We start from the raw sequence: 21,294 nt of genomic DNA, 5'->3' as shown, positions 1-21,294 counted from the left end.
CGCAAGGAGAGCGAGTGATATACCAGCAACAGACATAAAAAACAGAACAAGACACAAAAAGCAGACAGAACCACATGAACTATAGGTTACCTGGACGACCAATCGAACCCATTACCAGCTTCGTCCGCTTCAAGAATTCACCCAACGTTTTCCCTTCGGAAGAAAAAGGATGCTCTCGTACACGAGGGCAGGGCTAGTTTTGTTATGTACGATTCCAGTCCCTCCAAATTGTTTCTTATATCCATCATAAAGAATTGCCAAATCTTTAATTCACATTCCATCTACATTATGATACCTTCCAACACCTCATTGCACTGCAGTTGCCAATATGTCCCTGAACGTCAGAACTGCCCTGCAGTTCCTACCTGTATTTGACTTTAACTATTTTCATGACCAAATTCGTCAACAACAACTTGTCCATTTACACCCGTCCTTTTCAATCACATTGCCCCGTGCGCAGTCATGACACCATCAGGAATATTTTCCGGTCATGCATTGACGCTATTCGTCTAGAAACCCCTTAGGTCTGTTTTGAAGTTTCTCGCCTTTGTATATTGATATTTGCAACACCTCCCCCTCCAACCCCCAAGTTCAGAAATTACATCATTCACCAAATTTTCACTTTGCCCAACTAACCGGCTGCACTCTTCTGAGGCCCCCTTGTGCACTCATTTCCTATCTATTTCCCAATTTACAAGCTCTTCAATAAGGATCAGTCAAATCTCTCTCTCCCAACACTCGCCAATACGTAACATCCAAACGTGCCAAAGCTCGACCATTACCTTGTCCGAATCCGATATTAAAGCCTGTATCGTCAGCGATGATAAGACCATTGTTGTTGCCTTGTCCTTGACCTCCTGTACTTGTACCAGATCCTCCTACAAATGAAAAGTCGGCCCCGAAAGAACCGCTCCCTAGTAACCAATGGAAGAAACTATCAAAGGTGAAGCTTCCCTTGCCCCATCCTTGACCGCCTCCTTGTCCTCCTCCTTGACCGCCTCCTTGTCCCCATCCTTGACCGCCTCCTTGTCCTCCTCCTTGTCCTCCTCCTTGACCGCCTCCTTGTCCTCCTTGTCCCCATCCTTGACCGCCTCCTTGTCCTCCTCCTTGTCCCCATCCTTGACCACCTCCTTGTCCCCATCCTTGACCGCCTCCTTGTCCTCCTTGTCCCCATCCTTGACTGCCTCCTTGTCCCCATCCTTGACCTACTCCTTGTCCGCCACCTTGTCCTCCTTGACCACCTCCTTGTCCCCATTCATTTCCCCATTCTTGATCCCACCATTGACCGCCTCCTTGTCCCCATCCTTGACCGCCTCCTTGACCACCTCCTTGTCCCCATCCTTGACCGCCTCCTTGTCCTCCTCCTTGTCCCCATCCTTGACCGCCTCCTTGTCCTCCTCCTTGTCCCCATCCTTGACCGCCTCCTTGTCCTCCTTGTCCCCATCCATGACTGCCTCCTTGTCCCCATCCTTGACCTCCCTGACCTGCACCCATGCCTGCTCCACTTCCGTAAGTGACCGTAAGCCAGCTTAACCAGGCGTTCCAATGACTCTGATCCATGCCGCCGCTACCTCCAATTCCGCCTCCTATTCCACCTCCTATTCCGCCTCCAATTCCGCCTCCTATTCCGCCTCCAATTCCGCCTCCTATTCCACCCCCGATACCACCAGATCCACCTGACCCTCCGCCAATCTGCCATTTGGTACTGATCCAGTCGATGCTATAATTTCTTTTAGTTAAGTAGTCCAGCCATAAATCTTTGACAGTGGTGTTTTTTGTTGCGAACAAAATGTCAAAAATCCAACGTTTATCTAAAGATCCCTTCTGCCGGTCCTTACCTAGGGCCCATTTCAGTTTACCGTCCCATTCTGGGCCTGTCATTCTGAAATCTCTGACAAATTGTAACCACAAATCTGCTATTATATCAAAAGTGCGGTCATCCATTCCGTTGTTCCATCCTCCGCTAATGTCCCATTGGGAGTCAGTGAGATTCAGAGACAATAAAAATTTCTTCCAGATTTGCATTGTAATGTCGCCATGAGCACCACTATGACTCTTCATCCAGTCATCTACTTCTCTCACCCTCAGTAACTGTAACAGCAAGCGGCGGATTTCCATGCCTCCTTTCATATTTCCTATTTGTCGTAGTATTTGCTGAACAAAAATGGCCCCATTTCCAGACATTAACTGCCTTAAGATCTGAATAGCATTTGTTGACTGTGGCATAAATCCAAGATGATACAGAAGGATCTGAAAGTCCGCGGATTCGGCGATCTGAACCATCATCATTTCCATCTCGTTCTCGGAAGTAGCAGCAAACATTCGTTTGAACATGTTCATCAAATTAACAACATTCCAACTCCCACCGACAGTGAAATTTCTGTTCCATCCCATTTGGCTGTCCCATTTCCATAAAAAGTCTCCTTTCCACCCGGCATCAACTGGATATCCACCCATATCAAAGCGGTTCTCCCATCGGTCGAATTTAAACTTGAACTTAAGGGCAAATTTGTCAGTGAAATCGATGTTTCCCAAGTTCCAGAGATTGATAAATGATGCCCCGTCGAAGTGGGCAGTGCCGAATTTCGTCTTACGTACACCAACAGTATTGATTTGTGTCTGTTTGCCAGATTTATCTAGCATGTTCACGTCGAAGTTCAAGTGTACGGATTGTAAACATTTGTCTGCAAGAAAGAAACAAGAAAACATAAATAACATTGTAAGTCCTCTGACGTTTAATAAGAGTTTCATATTGATAAACCTAAGAGTCAGATTGATATCTCCTTCAGCTGAATTCTGTTAACTTTTAAAACATATGATTCAATTCTTAATTAAACATAATATTTATAAATACATAATCTTGTCAATTCCGGCGCTGACTGTAAAATTGCATATTTCTTTAATATTAGTGATTTTGAGCAATCTATCGTAGATCGATAAAGTTCATTATAGGTTGTTAAATTCAACAGTTCTTGACATGGATTCGTGCATTTATGGTATCCACGAAGTCAAAGAAAATACATCCTCACCAAAAAAATCAATAATTAAGCTCTTAGTATACTTAAGTTGTATATATATATTAGAATTACTTAAAACAAACAATTTATTAAGCATCACGAAGTTTCAGGAATGAAAGCACTATTCGAATTTTTGTTTTAGGTTATTCTGATATATTTCACCGGACACTGATAATTTTGAGTGTGACCGGTGCATCTATTTTATTGTATTGTAAAAGAGGAAAACCTGTATAATTGATTATAGTAATTTTACCAAGAAGCTTTTTCCCTTGAGAGTGCTCGCTATGATATATTATCAACATTAACATTTTAGATATTTAGTCATTTTATATAATGTTTTTTTTTAAATATACATATGGAATAAAATGCGAAAGGCAAAGACCCCACACCATTTGTGATGAAATGAAACGATGTGAAGTGAAACTTCTTGTAAAGATACGATGTGTAATAGCTGTTTTTATAATTCATCATGTGAATGGACAATAAAATACAACAAAACATTCTTACTGTATGAAGTTGATACAACTTATAAAATCTCTTTTAAGATTATTAATTATTCATATTATCTATTTGTTATACGACTTTTCGATATGTGATATTCAAGTACTTAAGGACAAACAGAAATCATAAAGTGAAGTTTAATCACAATAATTGGCGTCATAACTTTATAGCAAGAAGGAATCATATGTCTGTTGATATCACATTAGTTCAGTGACATATTCTTTTCTCAAGAAGATTCGATGATATAACAATCACTAACACCAGAGGTTCCAATTAAAGTTCAAATTAAAAGCTGTGTTAAACGTTAGCGTTTGGAACTTACTATAGTGTCTCAATCATATTTTTCATGTCTGTTTACTTTAAAGGTTTTAACTGAAGAAATCTTAACAATCAACGATTTCATCCTAATTTTCTACACAGAACAATACACATTTAAATGTTTGGAATAGTTTGACGGTCTGATAGCATCGGTTTCTTTTAAATTATACACGTTGATATTATTAACCAAACTGGCGAAGAGAAAAAGGAGGAAAATGTCATAAGCATATATACCGGTAGGAGTAACTGGAACGTAGTTGGAGGTAGCGATTACACATGTACAGTAGCCTTTGTCAAATATGGTTCCAGGAGCACACCTTCGCACTAACTTTCCTTTCCCAGGAATAGTTTCCAGGTAATAACGGCCGTCCCAATGGACCTCTTTTTCACAGTTAGCTAAAAATAAATTATGTGTTTAAATAGCATTGTAAAGAAATGACGTTGTACATATACACATTACTAGTACTAACATAGCAAGACATCAATGCTTTATATGACAAAATAGCTGTAGTGGAATATCAAAATATCTTTTTTTATGATAGCTCATTTCATAATATTAAGTTTTAGTAATATATGATTAGAAAGTAAGTATGCTTTCCAATTTATGCAGCTTGGTAATCCCAAGATATATAACCTATAGAAAATAATATCTCCTCCTCCGTTCTTTATTTCTCACCTTCTTGTTATTTATCTTATATTTGTGTAGACCGGACTACCTGACATACCTGTGAGTGTCATTGTTTGTGTGGGAGTAGTGTAGGCGGTCACACATACGTGCGTAGTGTTGTTTTGGGTGTTGGTCAGGCTGATCAGTGACCTTCCAACCCGACCCTTAACCATCCCTGATATCCTCTCCCCAAATCATTCTACATTGCGACTCCCATAATTGCAGTCGTGTAATGAAACAAATTATCCTAGTTTTTCTACCTTTCTTAATAAAAGAATGTGGAAGAATTCATAGTATTTACTTACGAGATATGATGAGCCCGCCATCTGGTGGACAGGGTGTTTTACAGGCCATGCCTCTCATACAGCCCATTCCCTCAAGATAGTAAGTCCCTTCGGGACAGCAAGAAGCCACACTATATCCCTTGACGCACACCCAGTGAGAGCGACAACCGTGACCCGCCATACCATAGGTGAATCCGTCAGGGGCATTGATACAAGGATCTACAATAAACACAGATACTACTGATCGAATTTGCTTTTCATTATTGGACGATAAATTGAGGAAAGTTTAATGACTTGATAAGCAGTTCATGTCAACGACTTCAGCGTAACTATAAAATGTGCCCAAATTTTCTTTATTTCTAAAATATTCTGTAATCAAATTATCTAAATTTCGACTACAATTCCACACAACATTCATTTCTGAAGTTTAATCAATTATTAGATACATCGTAGTAACATCAGAATATTTTTACCTTGAGGACACATCACATTCATGGAAGGCCGACAAGTGATGGCATCAGTGTCCCAAAACTGACCGTATGGACAGTCCTTGACCAACCCCATAATCCGACCACTATCCCTCCAGCATTGGACATATTTGGTACAGTCACCAGGGAAAGGGTTGAAACCGGAGTCACTATTCATGAGACACCCAGCACACAATGCTACAATAGATTGTAAACAAAATATAAAATATCTAACAATAATTGCTCACGTCATATATCATACCGAAACATCAAACCTGACATCGTTTGTCTATAACGTTCACTCCTCTATAGCTATCATCGTTCTCATGTGCTTCACAGTGTGTCTCGTGGTAGCTAGGGATGGGAAAACTCGTACTCGTACCCTGGACAGGTCAATCCACCGGTTTTACCGGTGTGACATTTCTTTGTCTCACCCTAGGATTGAAACGGAGGTAATCCCCTGTCAGAGCAATTATATGACGTCACGTCAATGATGCGACGTTTAGGGACAACAAAATAACATAAGAAAACCTGACAAAGCCATCATAGTAAGAGAAAAAACAACCATTTGCCCCTTGTTGGTGTAATTTCAACCCGAGGGGAAAGATGGTCAAGTTCGCAAACACGAGGCTTCAACCCCGGTTGCTCTTACACAAAGGAATACTATTAAAAGGTATTTAATTCTGATTATCTCCTGATAACGTCTTCTTCAGTGATTGAAGTTGATATAACTTACTTGGGAAATCCGGTGCTGGAGTGGGGGTTGTAGGAGGAGTCGGTGTTGTCACTGGCGTAGTCACAGCTGCAAAAACACGTTCATCATTATATCTTATTCAGGGGATGTAACTAGAATTATACCACTATCCAAACTAATGCTACTGATAGATATACAAATGTAAGTGTAAACACAATTTCGTTGAGAACTATTTTATAAGAAATATTTCAGGTTTCTGCCATTTTTTAAATCCTCCCTCGGGCTTATCGGGGTCCGTGAATGTGAAAAGTACAGTGTAAATGTTGCCTTATTAGACTAAAATTTCATTTCATTTGTGAAAACTCAATTCTGTAACATTTCATTATCGCAATAGACTGATACCATTGGATAACTAAAGGTTTCTGAATAGGGTTTACATGTATCTTTCGACTGCAAAACGAAGGGAAATGTTTCACAAGGGAGAAATATTTCCCTTCGTTTTGCATTTCTTACTTGGAGTATAAAGGCGATTGTGAGTAATGAAAAGTACCGAACACAGGAAAAAATCAACATGACATCGTGAACATAAGACGCGGTTTATTTTCTTTAAAAGGAATTGTTTTAAGGCCTTTATTCAAGGTGCTTTAAGTGAGGTCGGGTTGTTTTTAGGATATATATTAAAACTCGATAGCCCATCCAACCCCTACGAAGTCACAGGAATTAAGATTAGCTTAATATGAGTTAATCATCACAATTTGTAAAAAAAAAACTGTAAAAATTATTCCCAATTTGGTATTTCTTCAAATGAAATTTTAATTACCTTCGCATATCTTATCCCGAACTCTATTCATCATGCTGTCGAGACGGTTGAAATTCATCGCTCTGAAGAGCTTGCCAGAGTCTGTAGCAATGTTTGCCAGTTCGCCAACATTGACCTTTGTTCCAATCCCAAGAGTGACAAACTGGACACCTTCTTTTTTGGCCTTATCAACCTGGTGTTTTGTCTCGGCTGGACTTGTAGATGTCTGGTCAGTTATAAGAACACCTAAAATATCGTTAACAAACATTTTCATTAGTCATACAAATCCTTCAGCGATACACATAATGAAAAAGAAGACATTATGAAATTATTCTAAAGGGGTAAACAGTACCATCGAGGACATAAATACATTTAAGGTAATTTAATAGTTATATGAGAATGCGATTGTCTGTTTATGGTTGAAAGAGATCAATTCAGAAAGAGCTATGCGCAAGTTTGTAGTTGCAAAACATTGATTTGGTACATGAAGGAAATGTTTTTTTCCATCCATCATCAAAGATTTCGTTCCTAAAGATATTTATGGATCATTCTGAATGTATCGACTTAAACGATTTGAACATAACACATTTAAGTTTTAGACTTAAGGTTCCGCCATCTATCGGATAAGGGTAAGGGCATGCTTTGTCCGTATATCTGGCATTTTTGGTAGATCCAAGTCTCCTTGTCTGAAGGTCACCGTACCTATTTTGGGGGCTCCTCTTCTTGCATTCTTGTTAAATGCTTCTCGCATCTTGGCTAAGGCTGAAACCAGAAATGCATAGACATTAAACCATGATGACGAAAATTTTGTTAATTAACAATTACTGTCAACGTTTAACTTCGGAAGTGATGCTATCGTTTCCAATTTGCGCAAAATTGACCAAAATGCGTAATTAGTAAAATCACATTATTTTCTGTTCATTAGACATTTTGTTAAATTTCCGGGAAAATGCAAAAAGGCAATATCAAAGATTGGTTTGAATATATTCTTAAATTCACTTTAACTGCGAAAGAGATATTGCATCAAGTTATATTGCTTGAAGAGTTCTGACATTTATAACCGAAAATATGAGAAAGCTGAGAAGTTACTTTTCTTCATTAACCTGAAATGCTAAAACACCAAAGTGCATCATTTCAATTATTCTATAGAAGAAATCAAAAGAACTAAATTTATAAGGACTTACCGGCAGCGGTGTTTGCACCTGACCTTGGGTGAGTAAAACTATTGATGTGATTCTGGACATCAAACACCTCTTTGAATGGTTGCAGGGACATGTGGTCTCCAACACTTTTACTGTACACTACCATTCCAATATGGTGAGCACCTCTGGTTACATATAGATTACGTACAAGGCCGCTTAGGAACTTCTGATTCAAACCCCAGTTGTCTTCCTTGATATCATCAGAACCATGGATCATGAAAACAATCTCTGCTGGCACCTCACATCCTGGATCTGGAAAGAAGTAGTGCAATTAATAGATCATGCTAGAAATGGCTTGTTCATTATTGAAGGAAAACAATCGGGAAATGATTTGTTAAAGTATAGTAAAGGAAACACGTAAATAACGAAAGATGAAAAGAAAGAGGATATTCTTCTGCCAATCCTGGCCTCGAAAACAAAATCACTTCGTTACCTATATTCTGTAATCAATTACCATTAACATGTATCTTAAAGACATTAGTATTATTTTTAATCATTGTAAACCTTTACAATCTTGTTATGTGTAAAGTTGATAGAGACGTTATTTTTGTTGTTTTTGTGGGGTAACATGACGCTACTCAAATTGGAACGTTTCCCGAAATGGAATGAAACCTGAAATGGAATGCTACCCGACCGTAAAGGAACGCTACACGAAATGGAACATTACTCGAAATGGAACGGTTCCCAAAATGGACCGCTACCTGAAATTGAACGCTACCCGAAATGGAACATATTGGAAAATATTTCACAATTTTTCAAAAAGTGTTCGAATTTGGGCAGCGTCATGTTACTCTTGATAAACGAACTCAAGTGTTCACATGAAAAAAAGGTATTAGTTGGCTCCGTCATATATACTCATGAGATTGTATACATATTCTAGGAAAGCAAAATTTGGAGACCACGAAAGTCAATGTGTGGCTAATGTTCATTTATCAATCAATGTCACGTGTTACTTACATGGAGGAATGGTGACAGGTGGCGGTATGGGCGTGGTCACGAGCTGGGTGGTTGTAGTCGTAGTGATGACTGTGAAGTGAAAGAATACGGAGGTTTTATAGGCAAAAGTTACATAATCAAAGTTTGGTTTAGTGGTTACGTACTTAGGATCCTGAACGGCAGACAAGAGATATATAATAGACAGGTAAAGGAAATTGTATTATTTATATTACAAGTACTTGACGTTCTACAGAATTAATCAGAAAATTATCAAATTGATTAAATTAAGGGGCTAATGCATCTTTCGTTTTCTTTTTATCATTTTGGATGTTCGCCTAATAGGCTTCAAACTTTCCACCCTTAGCATCACTGAAGAGTCCTAGAAGGACAAAACAGCGGTATGATCTTTGAAAAAACGTCACAGATAAAACAGATGAATATGATAAGCGTTTTCCTGATAGACTTTGTGTAATTAATACAATTTTACGTATGTATTGTCTGTCATTGATAATGGCGCTATCTTAAACATTTTTGAAGAATAATAATCTCGACATTGAATCAGCAGTACGGCTATTTGATGAACTTAAATGCTGTACATGGTATATCGTAGACTGTGATGTTTAACAAGATTAAGAAAATTGAAGAGACATTGTAAATACTTCAATGCAAATTTCACAAACTTTTGATTTAATCATTTTGATTTTGTGTGATAATTATATATTATAATTAAGTATATTGAGTTGTCGACTTCGCATTAAATATTTAACACCGATATTATTTTATATCCTGTTTGTAAAATATTGCGGATGAGTATTGTGAGACGATGTGTAGTAAGTATGGGCAGTAATCCAGGTCCGCCCTGCGCTTGACAAATGGCTATGACACCAAGAGGACGGGTGTGTTTCATCTCTGTCATACTACTCTTGAGTTCATAGGAAATCTCAATGATTGAAGATTATTTTCTTCCATGAAGTGACAATGTTCTAAAAATAGAATGCCTTTCGGCACTCTCCGAGCTATACATATACCTGACATGCTGAGGTTAAACGCTGCATATATTCACACAAATGATGTCATTGGGCGGCAGTCGAAGTTACGTATTAAAGGGTGCGGTAAATGTTGACATAATCATTTAATTAGATTACATTTATTTCCTTCTAATTACGTGTTTTACATATGTTTCAATTTGTTCCCATCAATGTTTATTACGGATACTCATTTGTGATGCTGTTTCGGATCTATTCGATACATTTGCCTCAATTTAACATTACCACACTAAAGTTTTATCAATATTGTGTATAAATGATTGTCCTTAAAATGTTCTTTAGATAACATACTCATTAACTGTTCTCACGTTCTTATTTTACCTTGTTTACGTATCCCTTATTTATTTATTATCATACATTATTTAAAAAAAACACATAAGTAAGCAAATATCTAATGTAGTCTGATAAGTACAGTGTTTAGCAGTCATCAACATGTATGACGACGAAAATATGTCAAATTTAGATATAAAATCAATTAGATTCCAAACCACTTTAATTAGTAAAGAATTAAAACTTAACAAAATATTTGGAAACTATTCATGAGTGTGTTAATTACCAACTTAAGTGTCAAGTTTTACAGGTGAACCTTAAAAAGTACACAAATAATGATGGGTGAATCTTCATTAGAACAACGCAAACATGCATACGTCATGTAAAAATCATTATTTGCATAATGCCGATACATTCCATATGATTTCGATTATCGATTTATTCCGTTTAGGATGTTAAGAAGGAAACAAACATCGTACAATTAGATCTAATATTCCCAACACGAATAATCCCGGTTTTAAGGAATGTGTTTACGACAAAAGAAAGACAGATGTACGGACGGTTAGACAGCATCGTATCAACATAACTTAAAACATCTTATCACAAGGAATTTAAAATTTAAATTGTCATTCATGTGCTTGATAGACACACAATTCTTCTTTTCAGCCATGAAAAAACTTCGATAGCTGAATTATAAATGCCTAGTGAAATAAATTGCACAGCCCACTGTTCTGATAAACGGATATGGTTATTCAGTATTGTGACACTTATATCTCGTGTAGCTGATACAATTCTCCTATAACGTGGATATTTTATCTCCAAACCGTAATGATATCTGCAGATTATTCTCTGTGAATATATGTTAAAGTACAAATTGTAATAAACAGATTTCATCACTTTACGTCAATGTTTTATATTTTGAATAATAAAGATTTGTTTAACATCATTTGGTATTATTTTACGATCTTTTAATGAACATGTTCCGATCACCCTATAGGAGAAATAGAACATTGGAATGGAACAATGATTAAATACATTTGTTAATTACATTTAAAGAACGGGTGAACTCTCAGTCTTTGAACTTCACATTAATCTAGTCACTGGTAGTTTATCCGTCATCTTGTTCTTAGGAATACAGATCCGTGAGATCGGCCTTATGGCCTATGTTCTATTGTTCTCAGAGGCTGGAAGTTAATTTTATGCAAATTGGACTTTCAATCCCCGAGGTTGGCCATAAACTCTGCAAGGCACGCCGAGGTTGGCGGTAAACATCTGTGTGGTGGAATTTCAATCTCTGGTGTTGGTGGACACCTCTACGTTGTTGCCTTAAGTTCCCCGAGGTTGGTCATAAACTTCTACCTGGTGGAATTTAATCCCCGTGGAGGTCAGTTAACTCCTCACTGAAAGACTTTCAGTCCCTGAGGTTGGTCCTAGACTTATACCTGGTGGTGAGACCATCAGACCCCGAGGTTTGCCGTTAACTTATATCTGATGGTGATACTATCAGTCCCTAAATTGTTCCTAAACTTATATCTGGAGATGAGACTATCAATCCCTGAGGTTGGTCCTTAACTTATATCTGGTGGTGAGACTACCAGTCCCCGGGATTGATCCTAAATTTATATTTGGTGATATGACTATTAGACCCCAAGGTTGGCTGTAACCTTATAACTATCAGTTTCAAGGTTGGCCGTAACCTTATAATTATTAATTTCGAGGCTGACCGTAACCTTATACCTATCAGTTTCGAGGTTGGTCGTGACCTTATAACTATCAGTTTCTAGGTTGGTCGTGACCTTATAACTATCAGTTTCGAGGTTGGTCGTGACCTTATAACTATAAGTTTCGAGGTCGGTCGTGACCTTATAACTATCAGTTTCAAGGTTGTCGTTATCTTCTAGAAGGTGAATGACTATGATTAGGCTAAACGTACTCAGTAGGCATAGCCTATTGCGACGGCCTTTCAGACAAAATTTACCGATCCTGTCTTTCTCATTGGCTGAAATATCGAAAAGAGTTAGAGCCCTCTAGCGGCAATTTTCTGTGTAAATGATGCCGCGATTTTTCAAATCGCTATTTTAAAAGCATCCAAAATTAGTTTATTTTTATTAATAACAATACGATTACTATATGTTTCAAAAACGAAGCACAGTGTTGTTGAACTATTGATAAATTTTGAACAATATATTTTACGGAATTCTCGACATGACGTAAGCGTACAGAACACTGTAAGTGCAAGTTGGCGCCATGATAAGAAGCTAGTCTGGGGGCTTGGGTTTGAATTATCAACTATCAGCACTGATAAACAAACAAAACTTACAAACAGAACATCAATTTTGCTTTAATCCTTGTCGTTGTGGCAAGATCGTCTTATTATATAACATCACTTTACCTCATTAGACGTCACGAAATTGGACTGTTCGTCCTACGCGCACACCCGCCGATATGACACTTTTTTCAGGTTTTTCACACCCACCGCCATGACACTTTTTCAAGTTTTTGAAGATAAAAAGTTTTGCGTTTCGTAGGCAAGGTACATTTGGTGCTTTATGAATAATATATTTTTAATACTGTACTTTTAGTTTTATTTGATGAAGGTTGATTGTGCTGATTTCTCAAGGTTTGTTAATGTCTATAAAAGTTCCTTGAAATGAAAATATTCCTTCAAACAAAGCGCGTATATAAAACCCCAAAATATTCATGTTTATAATTATTAATTAGCTAAAACGAAATATTTCCATAACATGTTTAATCTAATGCATTGGAGATCAGAAAAAGTAGTAGCTATAGTGAAAATATTGTAAATTTTGTATATATATGGAAGTCTGGTTTAATCTCGTAGAACTATGCCTTTATAGACATAATTACTGGAAGGAAAGTTTAACCATGATACTTCAAGGAAGATAGGCATGTAAATACATTTAATGTAATTACTTACACTTTTATCTATCTGAAATGCTGTGTATACCTTATTTACTTTCCTCAACTACAAATATAACTATAATAAGTAAGGACTATAACTTTGCAATTCATTCAAAATAAAGAAGTAGGTATAAAGTCCTTTCGATTTGTCTAAATCCTCATATTGATAGGATAGTAATTGCAACATCTTGGGTATTTCAAAGGTTTTCTTTAGTCAACTTCATCATAGAGCTATTTATCATTTGGCTTGTTGGCGATAAATATATGGTTGTGTGTATTTTGTTAATTTTTTTCACCTATTTTGATTTGTTCACATTATTGTCGTCAAATTTGAAATAAGAATTAAAGAAGATATAAAATCGCTTAAAGTGAGGACAAATAGCCTCAGGTTCTCTTATTTTAGTAATTTTTGCATTCCAAAGTGTAGGGGTATGGGGAAAGTAATATAGCTTAGCGGTTATTTGTGAACATTTTTCAATACGTTTAGCCTCTCAGTACTTTCAGTACTTTGATTTTATAGTTGGAATCTACACCATTTTTAATGAAATAATTATTTTAGATCCACTGAAGAGAAAATGTTCATTTGTAATGTTTAGAAAAGCTATTGGGTACTGTTCATTTGTCTTTCAAATTACATTTTAACGGGTATTTTCACAACTTTTAACTCAATATCGTTGGCGAGTTCAAAATAGATAAAACTTATTTGGTGTAACCATGGCTACGTGCGGTTGTACATTTATCAAATATGTATCGAATATCAAATCATTGTAAATTCTAATGTCTTAAAATAGATTAGATAACATATATCTTACCTTGACAAATCAAGTTTCTCAGTGTCACTATGATCTGCTGTAGACCCTGGAAATCGGACACAGTAAATAGTTTCCTGTCATTGGTAGCGATCTGGCTGAGTTCTTCTCGGAACAATTGAGATCCTACACCAACAGCGATGACGGTGATTCCATCTCTTTTAGCCAGGGTTGCCTGATTTATAGTCTTCTTGGGAGACGAGGATTTACCGTCAGTGATAATGATCATCACTTTTGGAGCGTTTGCGCGACCTTGAGTTGCAAGCATTTGGCGCATGCGCTGAATTCCCAATGCAGTATTTGTGCCGACCTTTGGTTGTTTGAGGTTGTTCGACAAAATCATTAACAATTCTTTCGGTTTGAATGGCGTCAGACCTACTGTCTCGCCGATAATTGTACTGAAGACAACGACGCCGACGTGAATCGTATCCCGGCCGACGTCGAGATTGTTAATGAGACTGGCGACGAAATGCTTCTGCTTACTCCAGTCGGCGTCGGCAATGCTGTCGGATCCATCAAGGAGAATGCCAATATCGGCAGGTACCGTACAGAATAGGTCTGTGATTCAAAACAAAAGAGAAAATAAAACAAAAAAGAAATAACTTTATAAGTGAAGATAAATATAATTTCACTTAAAATTTCGTTATACGTCCAAAACCCACTTTTTGTCGCTTATCAAAGACTAATTTAAACGTTGATAAAACAAGGAAACACTAGATGATATAAATGCCTTACATTAGAATTTTAATCTTCTATTCCATTTCATTTGATGAAGGTCTAGTTTCTACAGAATACGTTTGTATATCACATTTAAAAATTATTTACACTTCTTAAATTGTACAAAATGATATACAACGTATCTGAAATTTAAATAACATACCGTCTGGTGGTGGGATGTATGTCGGTTTCTGTGTCGTGGTAGTCGTTGAGGTAGTCGTGGTAATTGCTGAAATACATTAAAATTTTATAGTGCCCAAATACACGCTGTTACACTAATTTTAGAAAAGGAGACTTCCTATTTTGCGATATGTCTGTGGAACTACAAACACAATTTTCACATCGTCACTTTGCTGTCCTTTCCAAATGCATGCAGGTGTGATGTAATTCAGAAACCAAGAAGCAGAAAAGGACAACTCCTTTCTTCACTAATCTCACAAATGGTATTGAAGAGAAAGTTGCCATAGCGAACGTAACGTAGTTACTGTTAGCAGTTGGCACTGAGAAACAACATAACAGTGTCGTTTTCACATCCACATACATATAAATAAAATATCAACTTTACAACCGCACAAAATACATAGATTCCACTGTATGTAACACCGATATAAATCATTTGATATTAACAGAGATTGCATTAACCAAAATACATCTGTCTTAGCAAAAAAAGAAAAAATTGTCCTCCAATTTACTAAAATGGATAATAACTTGTCATGTCATCCTACTCTATCTGTCCCCTTTGAAAGGGCTCAATTTTGTATTTAAAGTTGTTAAATCGAAAATGAAATCAATAGTGAAAAATATAGTCCGTTTCCGGATTTCAGTAGAATAATAACACATTTTTTCTGGTAAAACCGGAAAAATTTAACCAAGAGTCAAAATTTATAGCAGTTTTATCTGAATATACAAACCTTGACAAAGCAGATTTCTCATTGAAGTGATGATCAGCTCCAGCGAGGTGAAGTCAGATACTTCGAATACTTTCCTGCTACTACTGGCGATCTGACTGAGTTCATCACTAAAGATTTGAGTGCCGACACCAACTGCTACCATGGTGATTCCTTCAACCTTCGCCATGTTCGCCTGGGCGACGGTGAGTTTAGGTGAACTTGATCTACCATCAGTGATGACAACGATAAGTTTGGGGGCCATCGTACGCCCTTCCTTTCTGATCATATCACGTGCACGCTCAATACCAAGTGCTGTGTTCGTTCCAACTTTCGGATGTCGTAAATTTCTAGCGAGAATTTTGAGGAGTTCTTTGTTTTTAGGAGGTTGTAAACCGACTGTGTCTCCTATAATTGTACTGTACACTACTAAACCCACGTGTATGGCATCTGTACTTATCTCGAAATTATCGATAAGATTAGCAACGAACTGTTTCTGACGAATGAAATCGGCATCATCAATACTATCCGATCCGTCCATCACAAAGACAATGTCCCCGGGAACATCACAGATTCTATCTGTAAAACAAGAAAATATGACAAAGACAAACACAGGTGCTTTCACTTTTGTCGATGGACACTGAATTCTAGTGTTGAGGCTGTTGGATAGTAATTATTCTTTAGATAATTCTGTCCTTGAGATGACGTGGTAAAGCATCTTGTGCTCGTATATTGACCAATGTGATAACTTATTTCTCGTACATAATAGTGGTGTGTCTATAATTTTGTGCTGAGATAAGCACTTAAGGGTTTATTCACAGTGAAATGATTGTCGGATTAATTTTTAATTGATTTTAAGGCAAGGTAATTTCTACATTATCTGTTCATTATCGGAGCAAAAAATATGTGAAATTATACGTCTTTGTGCGTAATGATATATATGTACATGCAAATGTATATATTAATTGGTTATATTCCAAAACTCAAATGTTGCGCCCTTGTCATTATGACATACGTACCTGTTGGTACAGGTATAACCACAGGAGGTTTCGTAGGTACAGGAATTGCAGTTGTTGTAGTCGTTGTTGTTGTGATTACTAGAATAAACGATGAAACCAGTTAAATGAAAGAGGGGAAATTATATACATATAGAACATGCTAGTCTCTCGCCTTCACTTATCTTCACAACCATAAATATCGGTTATATTGCCTTGTAATTTTTATTTGTTGATTTTAAAATTTGGTTTAAAGTCCTAATGTCAATAATATTGTGATAATTTTTAAGAAGAAAAGCGACTAATTTCAGAAGCACAGAGATACTTTGTCAAACAGAGGCGAATCTTTTGGCTCGTTCTACAATATTTCATTTCGCTAAACCACAATATTCAACAATATTGTCAATTGATGAGACTTAATCTTCAAAAATATATAAAGAAGCATAATACTGGAAGCTTTCTGTCATTAAAAACTTCTTTACCAGTTACTTCAAAATATATTAAGATTTAACAAACATTTTCATTATTGTTTTCATGAAATTTCAGCAGTGCGATGTTTATGTCACGTAAATAGTTCATAGGTATTGAACCAAAAAATTCTATATGAAACGAACTTTTGTCCGAAGGATTGGTAATTGGAAATGTTGAGATTCATAGATTAGTGCATTTGTATTGTCAGTTGGAACTCATAAGACATATAATTGTCACGGTAAATATATACAGGGAGATGTAAGGGGTATATCCCTATACCGCATGGACGCCTACAACATGTCTAACCCAGTGTTTAGATACGTCCTTACCTTGACAGACCATTTTTTGGATCTCAAACACCAGGGTCTGCAGAGTGGCAAACGATGCAGCGGTGTAAACCTTTTCAGGCCGAGACGCAATCTGTCGTAATTCATCTCTAAATGTTTGGCCGATACCAACTGCAATCACTCGGGTACCTTCAATCTTCGCCAAATTGGCCTGTGTCCTTGTTTCTCTTGGATTATCAGAACTTCCGTCGGTGATGACGATGAGAATTTTAGGAACGCCAGCTCTCCCACGTGTTTTAAATTCATTTCGCACATACTGTATGCCCTTAGCCGTATTTGTACTTGCTTTGGGTTGTCGTAAGATTCCTGACAAAGTTCTCAAAACATTTTTCGGTTTATAAGGTTGGAGACCGATATGGTCCCCGACATCGGAACTGTAAACAACAAAGCCAACGTGAATCGCGTCTCTGCCAATGTCGAAATTAGCCACAAGTTGACTCACGAAGTTCTTTATTTCTCTCCAGTTCTGGTCCTGTATGCTGTCGGATCCATCAATAAGAATCATAATATCGGCGGGCACATAACAGTTGAGTACTGAAACGTGAATTTATAGTTCATTTTTTACATTTGTATAACTTTCATGTGTTCATGCTTTATGTGGCATTTTAATTCTTGCAACTATTATCATTTTATACTTTGAACAATAATCATATTCATATACTTCGTACAACATTTATATCCTAATACTTTATACAGCATTTGTATCTTTATCCCTTGTATAATAGTTATATCGTAATACTTTGTATAACATTCACTGCCTTTATACTTTGTACATCAATTCTATTTCTGTACTGTGTACAAAATTTATATCTTATACTTTGTACAACATTTGTATGTCCATACTTTGTATAACATTAATATGTTTTATACTTTGTACATTAATATTCTTATACTTTGTACAACATTTATATTTTCATATTTTTATAATTATTACAATATAAGTGATTCTCTACATGACTGAAAACTGTGTAATGCTGCGAGGAATACACTGAAATTCCACATATAAAATGAACACGAAAAACCTATTCCAAGATATAACATTTTAAATATTTACACTTGATGATCTGAATCAAACATAAGGATAAGCATCAGCGAGTCCAATGTATTCTATCTTGCGTTAAAATCTTCCCTTGCTTGTTATAAACCCCTTTACGAAAAGTTTATATCATATTAAAACAGAACATTTAAACACTCGTAGATCATCCTTTACTGCTTTCGTCAGACTGTGTAACTATTATTTTATTCTATAATTAGATAACTTGCTGTTCCTCTTTATAATTAAATTTCCCCTTCAATAGTTTTGAAGATTCTCAAGAAGAATAAAGCTATGATATGGTTAAGTTCGTTAGTATAGACGGTATCTAGTGTTTTTCTTCAAGATCAGTAGTTCAAATTAATTAGCATTAAATTATCTCAATAGATGGATTGTATTTTCATATTTATTCTCTTGTGTGTCTTTTGTTCAATATCTTTGTGAAATAATAATGTTATTTTGTGTTTGGTGGGCGTTGACTCCTAAAAAGGAATACCTCTTGTTTTATAGTATTTGAAGTTGTCCGTCTTACACTGATAGCTGTTAGTCTTACACTGATAGTTGTTAGTCTTACACTGATAGTTGTCAGTCTTACACTGATAGTCTTACACTGATAGTTGTCAGTCTTACACTGATAGTTGTTAGTCTTACACTGATAGTTGTTAGTCTTACACTGATAGTTGTTAGTCTTACACTGATAGTTGTCAGTCTTACACTGATAGTTGTCCGTCTTACACTGATAGTTGTCAGTCTTATACTGATAGTTGTCAGTCTTACACTGATAGTCTTACACTGATAGTAGTCGGTCTTACACTGATAGTTGTCAGTCTTACACTGATAGTTGTCGGTCTTACACTGATAGCTGTAGGTCTTACACTGATAGTCTTACACTGATAGTAGTCGGTCTTACACTGATAGTTGTCAGTCTTACACTGATAGTTGTCAATCTTACAGTGATAGTTGTCAGTCTTACACTGATAGTTGTCAGTCTTACACTGATAGTTGTCAGTCTTACACTGATAGTTGTAAGTCTTACACTGATAGTTGTCAGTCTTACACTGATAGTTGTCAGTCTTACACTGATAGTTGTCAGTCTTACACTGATAGTTGTCAGTCTTACACTGATAGTTGTCAGTCTTATACTGATAGTTGTCGGTCTTACACTGATAGTTGTCGGTCTTACACTGATAGTTGTCCGTCTTACACTGATAGTTGTCAGTCTTACACTGATAGTTGTAAGTCTTACACTGATAGTTGTCAGTCTTACACTGATAGTTGTCAGTCTTACACTGATAGTTGTCAGTCTTATACTGATAGTTGTCGGTCTTACACTGATAGTTGTCGGTCTTACACTGATAGTTGTCAGTCTTACACTGATAGTTGTCAGTCTTACACTGATAGTTGTCAGTCTTACACTGATAGTCTTACACTGATAGTTGTCAGTCACACACTGATAGTTGTCAGTCTTATACTGATAGTTGTCAGTCTTACACTGATAGTCTTACACTGATAGTAGTCGGTCTTACACTGATAGTTGTCAGTCTTACACTGATAGTTGTCGGTCTTACACTGATAGTTGTAGGTCTTACACTGATAGTCTTACACTGATAGTAGTCGGTCTTACACTGATAGTTGTAGGTCTTACACTGATAGTCTTACACTGATAGTCTTACACTGATAGTAGTCGGTCTTACACTGATAGTTGTCAGTCTTACACTGATAGTTGTCAGTCTTACAGTGATAGTTGTCAGTCTTACACTGATAGTAGTCAGTCTTACACTGATAGTTGTCAGTCTTACACTGATAGTTGTCAGTCTTATACTGATAGTTGTCGGTCTTACACTGATAGTTGTCGGTCTTACACTGATAGTTGTCAGTCTTACACTGATAGTTGTCAGTCTTACAATGATAGTTGTCAGTCTCACACTGATATTTGTCAGTCTTACACTGATAGTTGTCAGTCTTACACTGATAGTCTTACACTGATAGTTGTCAGTCTTACACTGATAGTTGTCAGTCTTACACTGATAGTCCTACACTGATAGTTGTCAGTCTTACACTGATAGTTGTCAGTCTTACACTGATAGTTGTCGGTCTTACACTGATAGTTGTCGGTCTTACACTGATAGTTGTAAGTCTTACACTGATAGTTGTCAGTCTTACACTGATAGTTGTCAGTCTTACACTGATAGTCTTACACTGATAGTTGTCAGTCTTACACTGATAGTTGTCAGTCTTACACTGATAGTTGTAAGTCTTACACTGATAGTCTTACACTGATAGTTGTCAGTCTTACACTGAGAGTCTTACACTGATAGTTGTCAGTCTCAAATTTGTCTTTTCTTCACTATTTTCGATAATTATGTAAATCGTGAATGAGACGATGGTCCGTTTCATGCCTTAATTGAAAAATATATCCTTTTATGTCCACACTTTGGTGAAACTTCGAACATTAGAATCTTACCTTGTTGATATGCATTATGTACCATCAGTGCTAGAAGCACTAACGAAATCGGTAGCTTCATCTTGCTTTTCAGCTATAACTGAAAGTAAAGATAAGTTTGAATCAAATCTTTACACTAGACCATGTTCATTTCAGCATTACTTAAAAATTTTAACATTTCTTCTTAGTTAAACACTTGACAATGTAAAATAGCTTAAAACATAATATAGAAATCAAATCGATTTTTCTAAAGATGTCTTTATTTTATAATGTAATTGTATGATTTATAAATGCTTTATTATACTAAAAAGTTGAAGGAAAAAATCGTCTTGAATATAAAAATGTATTAAGATAACATTACAATTAGCTTAAACATGGCATATATATACATAAAAAGCATCGTCATGTTCCGCACTCACACCCAACTCATGACTTCGGGCTTAGTTGGTGAAAACTTGTCATAATCCTT

The 21,294-nt window shown here is 36.5% G+C and overlaps 1 protein-coding gene across 1 annotated transcript in view; it reads right to left on the bottom strand.

Moving 5' to 3' along the window:
* The window catches only part of LOC132563519 (uncharacterized), a 28,929-nt gene extending 8,022 nt beyond the window's left edge, over positions 1-20,907 (bottom strand). Inside the window, exons 1-15 of the mRNA XM_060228264.1 lie at positions 20,847-20,907; positions 17,332-17,883; positions 16,556-16,633; positions 15,561-16,115; positions 14,813-14,878; positions 13,936-14,490; positions 8,907-8,975; positions 7,932-8,201; positions 7,450-7,509; positions 6,769-6,993; positions 5,991-6,056; positions 5,261-5,452; positions 4,809-5,006; positions 4,071-4,232; positions 783-2,684 (exon numbers count right to left, since the gene is read on the bottom strand). Coding sequence (XP_060084247.1) covers positions 783-2,684; positions 4,071-4,232; positions 4,809-5,006; positions 5,261-5,452; positions 5,991-6,056; positions 6,769-6,993; positions 7,450-7,509; positions 7,932-8,201; positions 8,907-8,975; positions 13,936-14,490; positions 14,813-14,878; positions 15,561-16,115; positions 16,556-16,633; positions 17,332-17,883; positions 20,847-20,907 — 5,011 coding nt within the window. The remainder of the gene's footprint in view (positions 1-782; positions 2,685-4,070; positions 4,233-4,808; positions 5,007-5,260; positions 5,453-5,990; positions 6,057-6,768; positions 6,994-7,449; positions 7,510-7,931; positions 8,202-8,906; positions 8,976-13,935; positions 14,491-14,812; positions 14,879-15,560; positions 16,116-16,555; positions 16,634-17,331; positions 17,884-20,846) is intronic.
* Positions 20,908-21,294: the final 387 nt, after the last annotated feature.

The sequence above is a fragment of the Ylistrum balloti genome, unplaced genomic scaffold (assembly GCF_031769215.1).
Source record: "Ylistrum balloti isolate Yb309-2 unplaced genomic scaffold, AGI_CSIRO_Ybal_v1 Utg371754, whole genome shotgun sequence".
Lineage (NCBI taxonomy): Eukaryota > Metazoa > Mollusca > Bivalvia > Pectinida > Pectinidae > Ylistrum > Ylistrum balloti.
This window is presented reverse-complemented; position numbering and strand designations above follow the sequence as displayed.